This window comes from Bos javanicus, chromosome 19, assembly GCF_032452875.1.
Source record: "Bos javanicus breed banteng chromosome 19, ARS-OSU_banteng_1.0, whole genome shotgun sequence".
In the NCBI taxonomy this organism is placed as follows: Eukaryota; Metazoa; Chordata; class Mammalia; order Artiodactyla; family Bovidae; genus Bos; species Bos javanicus.
In genome coordinates this window covers 14,040,117-14,062,516 of record NC_083886.1, presented here as the reverse complement: position 1 = coordinate 14,062,516, position 22,400 = coordinate 14,040,117, and the positions used below count along the sequence as shown (strand labels likewise).

Below are 22,400 nucleotides of genomic sequence, written 5' to 3'. Positions count from 1 at the left end.
GCTTTATCATCTGAGCCACAAGGGAAGCCCTAATTTTAGCCAAAACAAGGAGACATTTTATCAATATTTTATTAGATGTTTTTTGCCTCTTTGATCTGTAAGCCAGGTGAAAGTGAAGTCACTTGGTCGTGTCCGACTCTTTGCGACCCCGTGGACTGTAGCCTACCAAGCTCCTCTGTCCATGGGATTCTTCAAGCAAGAATACTGGAGTGGGTTGCCATTTCCTTCTCCAGGGGATCTTCCCAAGCCAGGAATCGAACCCGGGTTTCCCACATTGGAGGCAGACGCTTTAACCTCTGTAAGCCAGGTGAAAACTATTAATATGTAGATTCTTCAAAAGCTAGTTCTGAAGAAATTACAGTGATTTAATCAAAAGAGTGGCAAGAAGAATGAGAATAAAACCCAGATTTCTTTCTACATACCAATTAACTCTATTGAACTAAAAAAAGTTAAATAGCTTTATTGTTAAAACTTCAAATAATTCAGAAGGACACAGATTCATAGTCTTTATTACAGATCCAAATGTTAGTATCTTCTATTAATTATTAACTTTCTTAAAATATATGAAAGGTAGCAGATTATGTTGGGTTTTAAATAACTCTACTTCACAGTGAAAAAATTATTCCCTATTCAATTCTCTTCCAGTCCTTTGATTATTTTGAGGAAAGGATCTCAGTTTGGTGTTAATGTGCTAACTGAATACTTGATATGCCCATCTAATACTTGATAATTTCTCTTTTTAACAGAGAACAGGCCTCAGTATCAGTCTTCAAAAGGCAATACTACTTGGAATTTAATATACTTTACTTCCATTAAATTTATTTTTATTTTGATCTTCTACTTCTGGAATGTGACACTGATTTTCTATTTAAGATAGTGATATAAATAAGATTTAAAATAAGATATATTAAGATATATTTACATAAAAATGATAAAGTTATTTATATAACTAAGAAAATAATAGTATGGAAATTATATGGCAAAAAAATGGTGACCACAGTATACAAATGATTAAAAACTGGCAACTACATTAAGTATGGATTTGGAGCCATTAGTATTTTAAATTCAACTATTAACTAAATAAGTCATAACTGTATGGACAACAGAACAATAGAATCACACTGACCTATGGCCTGTGAATTAGGCCTGAGTATTTAAATTATTAATCATATGTTTGGACTTCAGTTTGTAGACCTCTTGGCAAATCATTAAAGATATATTGATCTTCTCACAGCTTTTCTGACAGCAAAATGCATTTCATTTAAATTAGATTTCAAAAGAAAATTTTCATTATATAAAAATGACTTATTTAAATTAATTAAATCCCTTTCTCCAATTATGCTTTATAAATTTATTTGCTCAGGAATGTTTTTTTTTAAGCTTTCTATGTGATTCTGCTATGCAATCAGAATTGCTAACCACTGTCCAAGTGAGAATTACAGTCTCACACTTTTGTTTTCATAATGTGCTATAAATACTAAGTATATAGTACTTGATTTCTTAGTGAATCTATTACTTGCTCTGGAACTTGCTTTTTAGAAAAGCAGGTTGGTCCTTAGCAAGCATCATTTCTTTCACCTTTAAATCTTTTTCTAGGTTGGAGCATTTTATTACTGTCCAGTAGTCACACAAAGTCTGATGGAGCTAAAAATCTTATTTTAAATGTAGATAAATAGGAATCTTACTTACATATTTGACATATTCTTTCCACTGCTGCCACCACTGCATAGAGATGATAAACCAATTGTGTCCTGGTTGCAGACCATACCTGCTTTCTCGTTCTAACCATCCTCTACATACAAAAGAAATTCAGTACATCAAATGGTGTGTAAAACAGATGACCATACACTCACAAGTTATCATTAGAAACTTTTCAAAGGAAAAGCGTGAAACAGATATACTTGGGAAATGGCCACATATTAAATTAGTGAAACACTGATAAGCCAATTTCAGGAGTCATAATACCACTATTAAGCCTCCAACTGATGTTTCAAAAACAGCTTCACTGAGGAATAATTTAATAACATACAAGTTATCTGAATTGAGTCTAGAACTCAATGATTTTGGTAAATTTACAGACATGTGCAACCATTACCACAATCCAATTTTAGATTATTTCAGATACCCCCAGAAGACATCTTATGCTTTATTTTTAGTCATTTTTTTTAGTCAAATTACTGCCCTCAGCCTCATGACACCACTAGTTTATTTTCTATTTCTTAAAAAGTCACACAGTTATGCCTGACTCTCTGTGACCCCATGGACTGTGGCCCACACCAGGCTCCTCTATCCATGGAATTCTACAGGTAAAAATAATGGGAGTGGATAGCCGTTCCCTTCTCTAGGGGATCTTCCCAGGGATCTAACTCAGATCTCTTGGATTGCAAGTGGATTCTTTATTGTCTGAGTCACACACTCCTGATAGCAGGGTTTAACAATGCCTGTTCTCCCAGTACTGCCATCAGAGTGGCTTGTCAAAATTATTTTTTGTCAATGTGCAAAAGAGACAAATGATGTCTCAGGGTAGCTTTGGTTTGTACTTCTCTTATTATAAAGTCAATTTGATTCTTTCATATGACGATGGGCCATTATATAGCTTTTTTGTGAATTGTTTATTCATGTCTTTTGTCCTTTTTTTCTACACATTTTTTGGGGGTATTTTTTTAACTTTGATTTTTAAGAGTTCTTTCTATATTAGATATATTGTTGTATAGTTGTTAAATCCTGTCCGACTCTTTTGGGACCCCATGGACTGTACCAGTCAGGCTCCTCTGTCCATGGGATTTCCTGGGCGAGAATACTGAAGTGGATTGCCATTTCTGAACATTTCACAATTTTAAAATGGGCAAGGGAATTAAATAAATAAATGGAATGTTATGGTCTCCTGCATCGGACCTCTTTTACTTAGCATAATGTTTTTGAAGTTCATCTGTGTTGGAGCAGATACTATTACTTTGTGTTTTTTTTTTTTATTATTACTGAGTAATTTTCCACAGGGTGTTGGTGTATGTTTTGCTTATCTACCTAATACCTGATAATCTGCAACTGGCAAACTGTTTTCCAAAGCAGCTGTACCATTTAACTTCCCCATCATTATTGTATGAGGGTTGTAGTTGCTCCACATTCTCACTAACACTTGTTATTGTCTGTCTTTTCTATTACACATCTAGTGAGTGTGAAGTGGTGTCACAATGTGATTTTTAAAAACACTATTCTTATTGAGAAGAAATTCATATAACATAAGGTGGTCTCTGCACATTCTGATTGTACTAAATGCCACTGAATATTATATATGCTTTACAATGGTTAATTTTATGTTATGCGAACTTTTCCAAAACAATTTCATACACCACAGCTAAGCAGTTATTTTCTGTTACTCCTTTCCCCTAGCCCTTAACAATCACCAATCTGCTTTCTGTACTGATAGTTTAGTTTTACCTCTTTTGGATATTTCATACAAATGGAATTGTATAATACGTCACCTCTTGTTGTCTAGCTTCTTTCATTTGCGAGGTTCATCCATGTCATATCATGTATCAGTACATCATTTCTTTTTATGGCTGAGTGATATTTCATGGCATATATATACATTTTGTTTATCCATTCACCTTACTGGTTGATACTTGGGCTATTCCCACCTTATGGCTATTGTGAACAGTGCTAACAGGAAGATCTGGGTACAAGCATTTTAGTGTCTATTTTCAATTTTTTAGATAAATACCTAGAAGGGAATTACTGAGTTATGTGATAATTGCAATTTTGAGGAAATACTAACTTGTTTTCTATAGCAGTTACACCATTTTACAAACTCTACCAGTGACGCAATGAGAATCCCAAATTCTCTACATCAAAATCACAAACATCCTAGTAGGTACAAAGTGGAATTTCATGTGGTTTTGAGTTGCATTTTCCTAATGACAAACGATTTTGAGCATCTTTTCAACTGCTGGACAACCACGTGTATATCATTTGTGTAAATCATCTCTGGAGAAATGTGCATTGAAGTCCCTTGCCCGTTTTAAAATTGAGTTATATTTTGGTTGATGAGTTGTAGGAGTTCTTTATATATTCTAGTTATTTGATTCTTGTCAGATCTATGATTTACAAATATTATGTCTCAGTCCGTAGATTTTCTTTTCAGTTTCTTGACAATGCCCTTTGAAGAACAAGTTTTTAATTTACATGAAGCCAAATTTACCTATTCTTTCTTCTACTGCTTCTGTTCTATATAAGAATTCATTTCAAAATCCAAATCACTCTTGAAGAAATATTTTTTCGGGATATAGAATTCTTGGCTACAGTGTTCTTTTTCTTTCAGCGATTTAAATTTTATGAAGGATACACACAGGTATCTTAATGCTGCTACTGCTTTAAAAGCTCTGTCTCTGGGTTTTGACAACCTAATGGTAATGTGTCTTGATATGGATCGTTTCATCAGCTTGAAGAGACAGCTCTACTCTCACATTCACTGCAACATTACTCACAATAGCCAAGGCATGGAAACAATCCAAGTGTCCAAAAGTGGATGAAAAGATGAAGAAAATGTGCTGTTTATGAATATATAAAATGGAATTTTATTCAGCCTTTCAAAATAGGAAATCATGTCTTTACAAAAACACACAGAGGAAGCTTGAGGGTATTATTCTAAATGAAATAAGCCGGACAGAGAAAGACAAATACTGCATGGTATCCAAAAAAAAGTTGAATTCAGAAACAGAATAGAAAAGAGGCTGCCAGGAGCTGGGAGAGAGACTGGTAAAAAGGTACAAATTTTCATTATAAGATATATGATGGTGATGGGTGCCTTAATTAACTTAGAGGGGGGAATTCTTTCAGAACACATACAATATACCAAGTCATCACAGTAACAATATATTTCAGATGTCAGAAATTTTAACTATTTAATGAAAATATACACAGACTGTATCTATAAACTTACCTAATAATTTGTCCTTCCTCTTCTGGAGTAGCTGGTCTTAACCCCAGAACTATGTGACATACCTAGAAATAAAATGGTAAATTAAACTTCATTGGTGCCAATGACTGGACCATATAATATTTCACATTCTCTATATAAGATCCACTTCTAGACGGGAACCTAAACTAGCAATAGCTTTTGGCTGATGAATTACCAATGATCCACTTGAGCAAATCTGAACTTTAAAGTTTGTGTGTTTTTTTTAAAGAAATAAATCATTTCAATGGAAGCAATTTCCAAATCTCTGTGATAGGAGGGAAAAAGAGAGAGAGAGAGAGAGAAAGGAAGAAAAGGAGAAAGAAAGGAAGGAAAAAACTACTTTTTAGAATGTTTCATTAATACTATATACCTTAATTATCTCACACAGAGAATATTATCTTCTTTCCTGAAATCTGAAGAGCATACTACGGCACTTGGGTAGAAAGGTAAAGGGGAGACGAAAAGGATACTGGAAATGAAGGATAAAGGTAGCATTTTAACTTAAACAGCTCTAAGAAGAACATTAATGCTACTAGCGCTAAATATGCTTTAAAAAAAAAAAGAATTTTTAAAAAAAATTTTTGGTATGCCCGGTCTTTGGTGCTGCCCGGGCTTTTTCTAGCTGCGGTGAGCGAGGGCGACTCTCTTTTGCAGCGCACAGGCTTCTCACTGTGGGTGAGACTTTTCTTGTTGCGGGGCATGGCCTCTGGGGTGAGCGGGCTTCAGTAGTTGTGGCACGCAGAAACAGCAGCGGTGGCCCACAGCTTAGCTGCTCCACAGCATGTGGAATCTTCCCAGGCCAGGGAGCGAACCTGCATCTCCTGCATTGGCAGGCAGATTCTTAACCACTGGACCACCACGGAAGTTCTAAGTATGCTTTTTAAGGCTCATTTTCTCCTCAATTTATTTGCCTTCTCTAAATCATTATAAAAGAAGTTATTCCCCACCCCCCACCATTTTATCATGAAAAATTTCAAAAATACAGAAAAGTTGAAACAAATTTACACTGAACACCTCATACTCATTACCTAATTCTGACATTAACATTATACTTCATCTATCCATCCCTCAATTCATCTATTAATCCATCTTAATTGTTGCATGTATTTCAAAGTAAGTTATAGACATTAGTACAGCTCCCTGTAAATATATCAGCCTGCCTGTTTATAATTTTGTTTACCTTTTGAGGTAAAATTTACTTAACAGTAACATAAATTAGGTTTATGAGACTCATCCATTTATCAATAGTTCATTGTTTTATTGTTGAGACAATACTTTTTAAAGGTTTTTAAATTGAAGTATAGTTGATTTATAATGTTGTGTTAGTTTCACACGACCTTCATCTAGTCAAGAAACAGAACATTGCTACCTACCCCAAAGTTCCACTTTGAGTTCCTTCCCAGACACTAAGTACCCTTTCATGTATTCACTACCCTGAATTCCACACCATGGATTGCTTTTTGTTTGCTTTTCTGGTCCAGTATTTTCCATTCCATATTGTGTAAGATTCCTTGATGTGGTTGTATGTAGCAGTAATATATTTATTTTTATTGCTTTAAACTAAACCATGTGTATGCAAGTATCACCATTAACTTTTATGTATTTATTGTTTACAGGTAAAGTTAGGTCATTTTCTGTTTGGGGCTGTAATAAGAAGAGATTAGAAGAACTTATTCTACGTCTTTTGGTGTTCAGATATACAAGTTTCTATAGAGTATATATAAAAACAGCCAATACTTGTCAGAATTTATATTCCTTCTGGCAATGTGAAAGTTACACTTCCTTATCTTCAACAATGCTTCATTATCACTTCAAGGCTAACCATTCTAGTGGATGTCTAATGGTATTCCAAGTACAATTTTAATATGTATTTTCATTATGACTAAAGAAGTTAGCCCCTTTTCATAATTGTTAGCTATTTGGATATTCTCTTTTGTGAAGCACCCATTCAAGTTTTTTGTACATTTTAATATTAAGCTTCTGCCTTGTTTCCCATTGATTTTTGTTCTTTGTATGCCCTAGATGGGCTTCCCAGGCGGCACTAGTGATAAAGAACATGCCTGCCAATGCAGGGGATGTAATAGACATTGGTTTGATCCCTGGGTCAGGAAGATTCCCCTGGAGAAGGGCATGGTAACCCACTCCAGTATTCTTGTCTGGAGAGTTCCATGGACAGAGGAACCTGGCGGACTACAGTGCAGGGGGTCAAAAAGAGTTGAACATGACCAAGCGACTAGCACACACATGCTCTATACATAAGTCTTTTGCTGGACACAAGTAAAGCAAATAAATTCTTATTATTTTCTTAATGGCATCTCTTGAAAAAAAGAATTCTTAATTTTACTGAAGTCCAACTTAAAACTTTTTTTGTGCTTGGCGTGCTCTGCGCTGTTTAAGAACTCTTTGCAACCTCAAAGTCATTCAATATCTATGTTATTTTCTAGACACTTTATTTATTCTTTACTTTCTAAATTTATTAAGATTTATAATCTACCTAAAATTACTTTTAAAAAATTTGTTTATTTTTAACTGCAGGATAACTGCTTTACAATGCTGCACTGGCCTCCACTGTACAACAGTGTGAACCAGCCACATTAGTTGCTCAGTTGTGTCTGACTCTTTGCAGCCCCACAGACTGTAGCCCGCCAGGCTCCTCTGTCCATGGAATTCTCCAGGCAAGAATACTGGAGTGGGTAGCCATTCCCTTCTCCAGGGAATCTTTTTGACTCAGGGATCGAACCTGGGTCTCCTGCGTTGCAGGCAGATTCTTCACTGTCTGAGCCACCAGGGAAGCCCAAATCAGTCATAATTATACACACAGCCCTTCCATCCTAAGCCTCCCTTCCCGCTCCCATCCCACCCTTATAGGTCATCACAGAGTACCAGGCTGGGCTCCCTGTGCTCTACCGCAGCCTCCTACCAGCCATCTATTTTATACCTGACAGTGTATATATGTCAATGTTACTTTCTCAATTCATTCTACCCTCTCCTTCCCTTGCTGTGGCACAGTTCTGTTCTCTACATCTGCATGTCTATTGCTTCCCTGCAAACAGGTTCATCAGTGCTGTTTTTCTAGATTCCATATATATGCGTTAATATACAATATTTGTTTTTCTCTGACTTACTTCACTTTGTGTAACAGGGTCTAAAATTATTTTTCATGTAATGGGATGAATAATGATGCATAGTTTTTCCCACAGGAATACTAATTAATCCAGTACCACTTACTGAAAAGACCACCCCTTCTCATCCGCAATGCAATGTCTTCTTTGTTATAAATCAAGTGATCACACCTACGTAGGTCTGTGTAAGAACACTCAATGTTGTTCCATTGGTTGATCTAACTTTACGCAGACTTCACATTGTTGTAACACTGTTGCTATTTTATAAAAAGTTCTAATATCTGGTAATATAAATCCATTGTCCTGAATTTCTTCTTTGCTATATTTTTGACCCTTGTACTTTTCTGTGTACTTAGAATCCTCTGGTCATGTTCTATAAAATCTCAGTGACAAAAACGAGCTTCTGGGGATTCTGATTTTGAGTGCACAAATCTTTAAGTCAACTGAAGGGGAACTGATACCTTTAACACATTGAGCCTTCCAATCAATAAATATGGGTTATCTCCCTCTGTACTGGGTTTTTATTACTGTTGTAATAAATTATCACAAAATGTATAGCTTAAAACAACACAAATTTATTATTTTACAGTTATGCAGGTCAAAAGTAAGGTAGAGATCTCTCCAGGCTAAAATCAAGATGGCAACAGGGTGGTATTCCTTTCTGGAGGTCAAAGGAAGAATATGCTTCCTTCCGTTTTCCAGTGTCTAAAATTCACCCACAATTCTATGCTCATGGCTCTTTCTCTACCTTCAAAGCTAGCAGATCTGCACCTCTCTAGCCCTGCTCCCAATGCCATCTCTTTTTCTCTGACCATAGCTGGGAAAAGTTTTCCACTTCTAAGGATTAGTGTGATTAGACTGGATCCATGGGGATAACTCAGGGCAATCTGTTTACACATATATTAAGTGAACGTAAAGTTTTAAAAGCATGTCTAAATATGGGATAAAGTGAGCACAGTAAAAGGTAGATGATGGGTAAATGGGTACTCAATGAAAAAATCTTTCAACTGTTTAATATAATGCTGGAAACACTGACATACAGAAACAAATCTCAAGCATTCGTTTATTTATAAATTAGAGTCACAGGAAAATACTTTCACAGCAAGTCCCTGATAAGCATGAGAAAATAGTCAAGGCAATACAAAAATTCAAAATGCTTTGCTGCCTGAGAACTACAGGATGACGCAAATACAAACTCAAGTGGTCGAAATGTTTATATAATTAATTATGACTTAAAATTTGAGAATACTATTTTAAGTGAGATTAAAAAAAGAGCTCATCAATTTTCATATTATCAAGTAAGTCATTTCTGTTTACAGTAGTGATTTGTATTACTTTTGTACATTTTTTATTTTCCAAAGCCATCAACTTAAATTCCTGTTGAAAACTGATAGTGGAGTAGCTGAATGATTTAAATGGCTATTATAAGCGTATCAGATTGCATATGCTTTAAATATACATTAGTTAGTAATTATCCACTAGGAAGAGTTCAATTTCCATTTATTCTAACAGTTATGTCATAGACCTCTTTATTTATAATGGAAGATCATGATAAAGACAAAGATACCAAACTTTTCTCACTTTCACAGGGGTGCTTTTACAAGGAAAGGAAAATAAGGAGAATCTAAAATATCACTATTAAGTCAACTTACGTATTTATGAAAAACTATGAAAAATGGAAACCATAAACTATTTTTTAAATGGGAGCAAGAGATCTATTTTAACTGGGAAAACAGTTCAAATCTGGCTGCTCATTCCTAGCAGCTATTCTTTCTTCCTTCTCCTTTGATCTTTTTTGGACCTTATAAAGAATTAGAAAAAAAAAGAAATAACTTTGCATCTAAGATAATCTCTTAACTGGAAAGATTGAATATTTTGTGAAAAATTTACAGGTGCCTATTTGTGAACCATCTCTATTCCACGGCCTTATTAGGAGGGGTCTTTGAAGAAAAATAGCAATTATAATGGCTTTCACAATTTGAATTATTCTCTGTGTCTACATTCTGCTCTGTCTTGAGTTTTAAGATAAACATAATCAGCTATATTCCACTCTCCTAACTTCTCATGACTTTGAGAAACTTCAGTAGGCACTCATGCTTTATCTCACCATCTTTCAGGTAGTATACAGGATAATGTAGTTTTTTTTACAATATATGGTTTTGTAGCTTAGATGGCAGTAACTACTACGTAATGGAAAAGATGAAGAACTACTGGTATCACTGCCCTCTGTACTTGTCATTTACCTTAAACATACCTGGAAAAGTAGATTCAAAAATTCATTGGCAAGAACATTTTTCACACTCCAGATTTGATAGTCTTCTAGAGTAAGATGACCCATCTGAAAGAGAAACAGTATTTTAAAAGACCTCATATTAAGAATGCCCTCATTTTTCATTTGAGTAAAATCTGGTTTATTAAACTTCTAATGATTATTTGTCTGAAAGAAATCCAACAATTTAAGGCAGGTGCTATCTGTTCATCTGAGAAATAGGCCAGCCAGGATAAGTTTAAAAGTTTTCGTTAAAGTAGTCAATGGCAATGAGGATAATTTATCACCAACCATCTTCTTCTTTCAACAACACCTGGGAAATAACTCACATTATCTTCTGGTTCATACATTACCTATGGAACCTACAAAAGGCCCCAGGTTGACGCAAATACAAACTCAAGTGGTCGAAGTGTTTATAAAATCCTAACAATTTTCTAAGACCCCCTTCTTAGAAATATCTAGCAACTTCATCAGAGTTCTTAGAGATTGAAAAGAACTTAATAAAAATAAAAAATGAGTATCTATACTACATTTCCCTAAAATATAATTTAATGTTACTCTTTTTTGGTTTCAAAGTGTACTAAAAATTACATTTTTCATACATTCTGTATGAAAATCACAGCAAGCTACAGGAGAAAACCTATTATAATATCCCTAACTAATAAATGTTGTCAAACTAAGTTCAAGAATTTATTATTTGTAAAGTACACGCTTATTTCTATTACATGGTTATTCTGGATGCTATTAAAGAACTCAGAAGAGACCTTTACCAGTATTACTTTAGAAATTTTGTAAAACAATGTATGTATCCAGATTAAGATAATCATTTCCATTATCTCCTTATGGCCCTTCCCAGTTGAATCACTCATCTGCAAAACCACTGTTGTAACACCTATTACCATTTGCTGGTTTTGTCTCTATTCTCAAACTTCATATAAATGGAATCATACAATGTGTTTTCATTTTACCAGCATTTCCTTTGCTCAGTACAAGGTTAGCCTTTCTATAACTTATTAAAATGGGAGAAATACAGATTATAAACTGTAGATGGCATGGGCTGTGTTTACTTAATTTTTATAACATGCCTACCTTATAAAATATAAATGTTTTTATGTATGTAACACTTCAGCGGAGTTGTTTAAAGGTGGAATAGGCTTTGCTTGCTTCGACAGCACATATACTAAAATTGGAAATACGGAATGGGCTGTCTTTAGAGACAGCTTGGAGGGACTGTAACCACTGGTCCAAATAAGCACTTGGTTGAGATAACGTACAAGAGATTTAAATATATATACCAGCTACATATACCAATTCAAAGTATGAGGTATTTTTAGAAAGAAGTCAGTCTCAGGTGCACTCACCTTTGTGGTGTCATGTGCATTCAATATGCCTTCTACAATGTCACATAGATCCATGTGTAATTCCTGTAAAAACAGAAACCCAAAAAAGTAATTAGAAAAAAAGCAGATTATCATTTTTATTAGTCAGTGACTAAGTATATGATGTTGGGCTTCCCTGGTGGCTCAGAGGTAAAGAACCTGCCTGCCAATGCAGAAGACATGGGTTCAATCCCTTGGTTGGGAAGATCCTATGGAGAAGGAAATGACAACCCACTCCAGTATTGGTGCCTGGGAAATCCTATGGACACAGGAGCCTAGCCAGGCTACAGTCCACAAGGTTGCAAAAGAGTCAAACACAACTTAGTGACCAAACAATAACAAAAGTATATATTTTGGTCAAATATTTACAATACATTCAGTTTATTAAATTTTCTAAGGCAAATTCTCTTCCCAATTTTGTACTTTTAACTACAGATATTTTGAGTAGCATAATATAGCAACTAGAAGTCAAAGCAAATCCTTTATTCTTGATCTCTTTAAAAATTTTATTCACTGCATTTTCCTGTTGGTGTGAAGTTTACATGCACCAAAATGTATATACAAGCAGAATTTACCGGTATATCATCAGTGCGGTTGTCCTTCCAGACCTCTAATAGTGCAAGAACCATGTTTCTCAGCTCAACCCTGGAGAGAACTCCATCACGGTCAACATCAAACACCTTGAAACAAACTAAACAAAAGAAACTCTTTTGGAGGGAAATCAATTTTATACTTTGAAGTACAATACATATTACTAGAAGCTGCCCTAGTAAAATTACGAAGTTTCTCAAGCAAGTACATTCTGGATTAAATTTTCATCTGGAGCAGACTATGTCATGGAAGTCCTCTGAACTTGTAGGGCTTCCTGCACACATTTCTAAGTCTCTCTCTCCAAATCATTAGCCAGGCTGGAGAACCTTATCCTGCTCTAAATCTAGAGCTAAATTCCTTAAAAACTGAAAAATATTAATAAGATCCAATTTACTACAGTAAAAAGCCTCTTGATGAAAGTGAAAGAGGAGAGTGAAAAAGTTGGCTTAAAGCTCAACATTCAGAAAACTAAGATCATGGCATCTGGTCCCATCACTGCATGGGAGATAGATGGGGAAACTGGAAACAGTGTCAGACTTTATTTTTTTGGGCTCCAAAATCACTGCAGATGGTGACTGGAGCCATGAAATTAAAAGATGCTTACTCCTTGGAAGAAAAGTTACGACCAACCTAGACAGCATATTGAAAAGCAGAGACATTACTTTGCCAACAAAGGTCTGTCTGGTCAAGGCTATGGTTTTTCCAGTAGTCATGTATGGATGTAGAGTTGGACTATAAAGAAAGCTGAGCGCCAAAGAATTGATGCTTTTAAACTGTGATGTTGGAGAAGACTTTTGAGAGTCCCTTGGGCTGCAAGGAGATCCAACCAGTCCATTCTAAAGGAGATCAGTCCTGGGTGTTCTTTGGAAGGACTGATGCTAAAGCTGAAACTCCAATACTCTGGCCACCTCATGCAAAGAGTTGACTCATTGGAGAAGACTCTGATGCTGGGAGGGATTGGGGGCAGGAGGAGAAGGGGATGACAGAGGATGAAATGGCTGGATGGCATCACCGACTCGATAGATGTGAGTCTGAGTGAACTCTGGGAGTTGGTGATGGACAGGGCCGCCTGGTGTGCTGCAATTCATGGGGTAGCAAAGAGTTGGACACGACTGAGCAACTGAACTGAGCTGAAAGTTACTATACATTATCTTGCAGATTTTGAGGTGGTAATTCAAGCCTTTAATTTTCAATATTTTAAACTGATCATTTCAGAATTGATTCTCACAATGCTGAAAATATTCCATCTATATTAAGAATCAACACAAGCTGGTACATTTGGCCCTCCATACCAAGGGGTTCCACGTTCCCAGATTCAACCACAAAACAAAAATATATAAAAATTTTAAAAAAATCTTCAGGAAGTTTCCAAGAGTAAAACTTGAATTTGCCACACACTGGCAACTATTTATACAGCATCTACATTGTATTTACAACTATTTACATTGCATTAGGTATTATAAGTAACCTAGAGATGATTTAAAGTACATAAGAATATATACGTAGTTTATATGCAAACACTATGCCATTTTATATAAGAAATTGAGTATTCATGGATTTTGGTGTCCTAGAGGGGTCCCAGCTGATACTGAGAGATAACCATACAAAGATTTTCCCTCTCCAGTGTAATTAAAGGTACACTCAACTATTTTTTTTTTTTTTTTTTGCCAAGGAACAAGTTCAACTCTTCAGTTTTTTGTTTATCTACAACAGGCTAACAATTAGAAAGAGTTGGACTGTGAAGAAAGCTGAGCACTGAAGAATTGATGTTTTTGAACTGTGGTGTTGGAAAAGACTCTTGAGAGTCCCTTGGACTGCAAGGAGATCCAACCAGTCCATCCTGAAGGAGATCAGTCCTGGGTATTCATTGGAAGGACTGATGCTGAAGCTCAAACTCCAATACTTTGGCCACCTCATGCGAAGAGTTGACTCATTGGAAAAGACCCTGATGCTGGGAGGGATTTGGGACAGGAGGAGAAGGGGATGACAGAGGATGAGATGGCTGGATGGCATCACCAACTCGATAGACATGAGTTTGGGTAAATTCCGGGAGTTGGTGATGGACAGGGAGGCCCAGTGTGCTGCCATTCATGGGGTTGCAAAGAGTCGGACACAACTGAGCGACTGAACTGAACAATTAGAAATACTAACATTTGCTAATTAACATCAAATGAATCACTCTAGCTTATTAACTTGCACTAGCAAAAAACAATTTTTAAAAAATTTTAAGGCAATAATAAACCTCAACTGAGAAGCAAAGATGTCAGTCTCTTTATTTAGTATTTGAACTTTAATGGAAACAAATAATCTATCATAAAATCACACTGGAATAATAGTATACCATATCAAAGAAGAAAAAAGAAATCTAACAAGTAGCATAGCCAAAATAGGCAACATTTGTGAAACTGTATTTTTGAAAGACAGAGAGATAATGACTTTTGTAAATATATTAGAATTAGATTCCAATTAAATGTAAACTTACATTTTCTCAAATATGGTTAAGATTTATTAAAGCAATATACTAATGCTTATAAATTATGGCATAACATTTTTAGTAGGTTTAAAAGACTTTTAGTATTTAATAAAATTGTGTTTTGATCATAAATTTCATTTTGTTAATAAAATATTAATGTATAGAAGTGACAGAAAATAAACTATAATTCAAGTCATGTAAGATACAAAATTTTCTATATAGACTACCAGAAAATATTTTCTAAGTGCTTAACATTTTCAAAGATATCATGATCGATGTAGTTCATTTATTATGAACTGCACCTTCATCTGGAAAATCAACCCCATTACTAATGACAAAGATTCCAAATCACTCCACAGTAAAAAAAAAAAAAAAAGATGACTAAATCCTTACAGTGACCTCACTAGAACTTCAACATAGATATTTGCCAAAGTAATGAAAATTTAAGCCTTAATCCACAGATGATTTCTACATGAATGAATGCTGATATTTTTCTCGGTATCGTTTGCAAATTTTGTGACAATGTTTAACACACTCACATTTTTGTCTTTCAGCCAGAGGTCCTCTGCAACAGGCTGATAACCCACAGGATATCTCCTTAAAATCTATGTGATTGTCACGATTTTCATCAAAAGCATTAAACAAACCTGTAAAATAGGAAAAGACAACATAAATCAGAATCAACAAATTTCCTAATGTTAATGACATGTTTATGAAAGGAGGCATGACTTTTTCCCATAAACTACTGAATTAAAAATAAAAGTTTATCAGTAGCTCCCACTGTCTCAGGAAGGTTTTTTTTTTCCTGATATAATTATAAAACTTAACTTTTTAACAGACTGCAAAATACATTACTATCATTTAGTGTTTGGTTCTGTTTGCCTGCCTGTCTCTATCTTATATCAAATCCTATAGCTAAAAATGACTATAGTATGTAAAAAATAGAAACAAATTAAAAAAATTAAGAACCGAAAAAAAAGAAAAGCCAGAGACCACAACTATCCTTATTTGGAAAGAATGAGAAGAAAAAGGAAAAAAGAAGAAAAGTTGAACTGCATATCAAAGATATACTGTGCTGTTATTAATAAGCTCCATTAAGCTCTTTCATGAGGCAAAAAAAAAGTAATACAGTATAAGAGAAAGAAATTCTGTATTGCAGTCTTCTTTGTGCTACTTGATAATATAAATGTTTTAAATTTCAGAAATAAAAGGGAATTTATAATATAATCTGTGGTTTTCAAACTTTTTATATGACATAGAAATGAAATAATTTTATTTTCAAATAAAATGACTTATCACTCTCTAATTCTAAAAAGGTTAAAAACACAACTGCACCTCTGAAGTAGGTGATGTCCTATCTCTTCTGGTTCCCCTAACAAGTATTTCCGAAATACACAGGGAATGTGAAGAATACAGATAGTCTACAAGACTCTACTTCTGTGCCCTCAGTTAAAGAGTAGGAAAATCATAGCTAAGGAGGAGTTAAACAACTTACCAAAAGAAAGTTTAACAAGGTCTGGACCAGAAAGAAAACCCAAGTATTCAGACTCATATGTGGTTTTTGTGATATCACCCGACAACTACTGTTTACATTTCCATCTTTTTAAGTGATAGCAATGAGAAATTTAGGGCTAAGTGAGAACTGCAGATATGGACCAGTCCAGTGGTTTCCTAATCTTTTTTTGGGTGGGGGAAGGAGTGACACAACAGTGGCACCTTTTTCTTTTTTTTAATTTTTGCTGTGCCACACACAGGATCCTACTTCTCAACCAGAAATTGAACCCAGGCCCTTGGCAGTGAAATCGAGGAGTCCTAACTGCTGGACCGTCAGGGAATTCCCCAGTGAACTTTCTAATGTGAAAGAAAAATTGTGGAGGTTCTTGAGCTGAGGAAGAGGTGGGGCTGTATATGGAAGTCCAGAGCTTTCCCTGCTCAGTGGCCACCTCCCTAATTCCTGGACTATAGGAGTGAGTTTCTGAGGCACCCACAGGAGTACAGTTTCATAACCACTGTCATGGTCAAAACATTTTACATATGAGAATATACAGGTGAGAAGGAGGCTTCCCAGGTGGCCCTAGTGGTAAAGAACCTGCTTGCCAATGCAGGAGCCACAAGAGAACCTAGTTTGGTCCCTGCGTTGGGAAAATTCCCTGGAGGATGGCATGACATCCCTCGCCAGTATTCTTGCCTAGAGAATCCCACGGACAGAGGAGCCTGGCAGGCTACAGTCCATGGGGTCAAAGAGTCGAACATGACTCAGCGACTAATTAGCACAAATGTACCGATGAGGGAGCTAAACTGACTTATGCAAGGTTACATAAGTAGAATAGGACGCTCAAGACTATAATCTTAATTCCCAATTTAATTTTCCTCCCCACCGAACTATTTGCAAGAAACCTGCAAACCTATAACATTATAGCCTTTTAGAGTTAAGATATACTGGTTAGAAATAAAAGCTGGTCTCATGTGTGTTTAGCAAGGAACATCATAGAAACAGAATGATTCCTACCTTCACTTAGAGATGGACGAATTGGTGGTGAAACCAATGGGCCAAATGTCTCTAAATCGAATCGTCCAGTTCGGGATTGAGCCTTCAGCAACCAATAGCGTTTCTCCAGATCAATGATGTCTGATTCCTCCACTGAGAGTCAAATCAAACAAGATCATAAAACCTCAGTCTTCTCTTCTAGGCAGTTAGTTAGCTCATCCTGAAAATGCAACTTCTAAGGATATGTTTTAATTTCTCAGTTATACTGCTAACAACTACCTAAAACAAAACTCTGAAAAACAAACACATTATACCTAAAATGAAATGAAAAGTAAGTCAAATTAACATAAAACGGGTTTTAAAATGGAATTTTTTCCCCAGTAGGCTGTTTTAAGTCCAACATGTAAATCGTAAACAACTGAGATGTTTCATTCTGGTTTCCCACAACATTTTTATCTGTACTCATTTTTGCTAATATTCAATCTCTATCCTGGATTTGATGATTTTATATTATTTTTTTTTTTCTTTTCTCTCCTGGCTATACTGTAAACATCCTAACAGAAGGATTCCATGTCTGATTCATCCGGTTGATATGGTAACTACTTACACATTCGATACTTATTAAAGAAACGAAAAGGAACAGGATAAAAGATGTTAAAAGTAATGAAGTTCCCTTCGATGTTCACCTGAAACTATCACAACACACTATTAATTGGCTAATTCCCATTATATAATAAAAAGTTAAAAGATATATATTAAAAAAACTCAAATTATGAAGTCAATAAATGAGAAAGAAAGTAGATTAGAATTTACAGTGTGATAAGTAATAGGGGCATCATGAAAACATGAACAGCTTTTTCTCCTCGTTCACCAGAAAATGCATTTTCTTTTTAAAAAAAGTCACAGATAAGCTCTAATTATGGTTACATTCTATATGTGTGGTTTTTTTCCTTCCAAGGAACAAAGACTGAAAAAATTATTAGAATCTCAGTGACCTGTAAGGCAATATCAAAAGTACAGCAAATATCAAAAGTATACCTGGTGGCTCAGTGGTAAAACAGTCCACCTGCCAATGCAGGAGACTGGGTTTGACCCCTGGTGCAGGAAGATCCCACAGGCCGTGAGGCAACTAAGCACATGTGCCATGACTGCTGATCGTGTCCTCCAGAGCCTGTGCTCTGCAGCTACGGAGTCCTGCTCACTCTCGAGCCCATGCTCCACAAGAGAAGCCACCACAACGAGAAGCCCTCTCACTGCAACTAGAGAGTAGCCCTCAAAACTAGAGAAGAGCCTGCGCAGCAGCGAACTTCAGCACAGCCAAGAATAAAAAATTTTTAAAAGCACAGCATATATATTATTGGGGACCCAGGAAAGAGTGGGTAGAAAATGTTTAAAACACTTAACAGCTGAAAATTTTTCAAATTTGATAAAAACTATAATCCCATAATCCAGAAGTTCAATGAACCCTGTGTAAGAAAAATTCAAAGAAAACCAAACCAAGGTAAGATGTAACCAAGTTGCTGATAAAGAAAAAAAAAATCTCTAAAGCAGCATGAGAAGGGAGAAAAAATACATTATAACCAGGGGAATTAAACAATGATTTCTCTTCAGAAACAAGGCAGCTAGAAGACAATGGGGGCACGAGGAGAGGAAGAGGATCAAAAAGGAGAAAAAAAACTAAAACCCTGTTAATCTCAAACTCTATAACCTATGAAAACTCCTTCAAAAATAAAGGTAAAATAAAGTATTTTTTTGACAAACAAAAGCTGAGAGAATTCATCAACAGCAGAACTATACCAAAAGGAATATAAAAAGATGTTCTTCAGATTAAGTGATACCAGATGGAAACCACTATCTATACAAAGGAATGATGAAAACAAGAAATGCTTGGCTCCTAACGTCCATCTGACATCATTAATCATAACAGATTGTGGGTGGGCGTTTAGCTGCAGCTTTGGTTAGACGAAGTACACCTCTAGTTCAAATGTTCTGAAGGTGAGCGCATGTTTCTATTCCAGAGAGCCCAGAAACTACCAGTTTTTTAATTTGGAGGTCTACAAATTCTAGCCTCATTGGTTTCATGCTGCTGCTGCTAAGTCACTTCAGTCGTGTCCGACTCTGTGTGACCCCATAGACGGCAGCCCACCAGGCTCCCCTGTCCCTGGGATTCTCCAGGCAAGAACACTGGAGTGGGTTGCCATTTCCTTCTCCAATGCATAAAAGTGAAAAGTGAATGTAAAGTTGCTCAGTCGTGTCCAACTCTTCGCCACCCCATGGACTGCAGCCTTCCAGGTTCCTCCGTCCATGGGATTTTCCAGGCAGGAGTACTGGAGTGGGGTGCCACATGCATGTTTGTATAAATAATGTTTTATTAGCACACAATAACATTTACATACACAGTTTATGGTTGCTAATATGTTATAATGGCAGAGTTGAATAATTGTAATGAAGAGCCATACTGCCCACAAGTCTGAAATATTCACTGCTTTTTAAAAATATGTTTGGCATCCCTGAATTGAAGTTGCACAACCACAAGACTCCAACTCCATAAATGACAGCATCTTAGGACCACAGAGTCTTCAGACTGCAACCTTCAAGATTCTGAGACTTCAAAACTGTGAGCCATTGAAACTGCCAGCCCATGAAACTGCCTAGCCTCAGTCTCAGCAAAGTTTCCACAGGACAGAACTACTGGCTGGAGACGGTTATCTCCTGACAATGTGAGGATAACATGGGCAGAGATCTCAAGGAGGCAAGGGGTCCAAGCATGGAGAAAAAACACTTTAGACAGAAGGAACAAGGATAGAGGCTTTGAGATAGAGCATGCCTTGAAAGCTCAAGGAAGAGAAAGAACAACAGTGGCTAAAGTGAAGTGAGTAAGCAGAGGGAATAATAATAATAGTAAGGAGAGAGTAGTAGGAGATAAAGTCACCAAGAAAACGGTGGTCAGATTATACAGGCCACTGGAAGGATTCTGATTTTAGGTCAAACTGTGAACCACTGGAGGGTCTGAAGCAGAGGAGTGCCATGATCCAACTAACAAACACCACTTTTGACTGCTGAGTTAGGAATAGCCTGGTGGGCAGCCAAGAAGTGTGTTTAAATCAATACATGCAGTTAAAAAACATAAGGACTACAATAGATTAACAAGTACAAGACATATAATTCATAAAAATGGGGAGAACTTTTCACTAAGAATAAAACGTCATTTGAAAAGAACAATTTAAACAGAATCATGCTACTTCTCTGCTTCAAAACTTTTTAACCCTATTTACCAAGATACCTGCACGGCTATTTCCACAACTCCTTCAGATCTTTTCTCTTATGTCACATTCTCAAGATTTTCCAAAGTCCATCCCATCCAATGACATTCCTCCACCCCTTTCCTTCTTTATTTACTTTGCTCTCTACGACTCATTTGTTTTGTTTATTGCTGTCTCCTCCAACTAGAACATATACTCCTTGTAGGCAGGTTTTTGGGTCTATTTTATTCTTTGCTATGTTCTAAAACTTTGAATAATACCTGGTACATTTTGAGCACTCCATAAATATTTTTTAATGGACAATATCTTACAAGTTACCTGGGAAGACAAGAACAATGTATTTTAAATTTCCAGTGACTTCAAAGCATTCATTCTTACACTATTTCTTAGGAGTTTTAAGAAAAAATTTCAGGTAAAAACTTGTCCTTATCAGCAAGATATCTAAGAGATAGTCAAATCAACGTATGTATTGTACTGTATTTATACAAATATCATAGTCATAAAAATTGGTTAATAAATGAAAACATATTCCACCAACTTACATAAAATTTTAAGAAAAAAAACTACTCCTTTGGCTTGACTTTCAAGGGGCTCCCAGGACAGAAAGCTAATGTTTCTCTGTCTTTCCTTCCTATCCCCTACTCTACTCTGACGTTCACTATGTCTAAAGATCTAAAAGAGAATGACTTTTTTTTGAAAACAAAAAATAAAAATCCTTTGCTGGGAGAACAAAATTTTGTATACATCATCCTATAGATCAGTAAATGAAAGAAGTGAGATTTTCAGAAAGACACTCTTCTAATTTATTCTTAAGTAGAAAGAAAAGTTCATGGGAATAACTATATACCTGCCATAGCTGCAAACAAAAAAGGCTTTGAGACATGTAATTAGTCCCCACAATTTACAAAGATGAATGCTCTCCTGGAAAGTTCTTGCCTTGCCTATCCTAGAACATATACTCTTAAAACCTATGGAGAAGGAGTCCAGGAGCAGCAATGAAGTTACCTTACACTTGAAGTAAGGGCTTCCCTGGTGGCTCAGACAGTAAAGAATCTGCCTGCAAAGCGGGAGATCTAGGTCTGATCCCTGGCTCTGGAAGATCCTCTAGAGAAGGAAATGGCAACCCACTCCAGTATTCTTGGCTAGAAAATCCCATGGACAGAGGAAACAGTCAGGCTACAGTCCACGGGGTTGCAAAGAGTCGGACACTACTGAGTGACTAAGTCAGAAAGCAGTCACATTCCACTTCCCACTTTTTGAAGTAAAGGAAACTAATCACTTATTATTTACTAAAAGTAATAAGTAACTGAGTGATAAGGATATAAGATAATGTATTTTATGAAGTTAAAAAATGAAAATACTAATAACACTAAATTGATTTAAAAATTTGTATTACTTATTTTTATTAAACTAGTGGTATATTTTGCTGCATGAAAAATATTTAAAATGTAGGTAATCAAAAAAAGGAAAAGGAAACACAGTTCTCTGGCTTCATTTAACTATAATCATAAATGTACTTGATCGTCACCTGGGCTGTTTGGGAAGATTATATCTAATAATTTCATTCTATCATCTATACCATTGTATGATTTTTCACATTACACAAAATCCTAGTTCAGAGTGGGGTTTTTTTTTGCTATGCCTCGTGGCTTGCAGGATACAGAATCTCAATTCCAAAACCAGGGACTGAACCCAGGCAGCAACAATGAAAGTGCCGAATCCTAACCACCAGGGAATTTCCCCTAGTTCAGTTTTAAATAATCAATGGGATAAATTTCATTTTTAAGATTTTACAGAAAAATCATCAAAAGTGAGTGAAAGTCACTCAGTCGTGTTCGACCCTGCGACTCCATGGACT

The 22,400-nt window shown here is 35.9% G+C and overlaps 1 protein-coding gene across 2 annotated transcripts in view; it reads right to left on the bottom strand.

Annotated features, from left to right (window-relative positions):
- The window catches only part of USP32 (ubiquitin specific peptidase 32), a 204,501-nt gene that overhangs the window by 44,650 nt on the left and 137,451 nt on the right, over positions 1–22,400 (bottom strand). For both annotated transcript variants that reach the window (XM_061390239.1, XM_061390240.1), the window contains exons 6-12: positions 17,301–17,432; positions 15,331–15,438; positions 12,303–12,418; positions 11,710–11,772; positions 10,334–10,417; positions 4,940–5,001; positions 1,690–1,792 (exon numbers count right to left, since the gene is read on the bottom strand). In XM_061390239.1, coding sequence (XP_061246223.1) covers positions 1,690–1,792; positions 4,940–5,001; positions 10,334–10,417; positions 11,710–11,772; positions 12,303–12,418; positions 15,331–15,438; positions 17,301–17,432 — 668 coding nt within the window. The remainder of the gene's footprint in view (positions 1–1,689; positions 1,793–4,939; positions 5,002–10,333; positions 10,418–11,709; positions 11,773–12,302; positions 12,419–15,330; positions 15,439–17,300; positions 17,433–22,400) is intronic.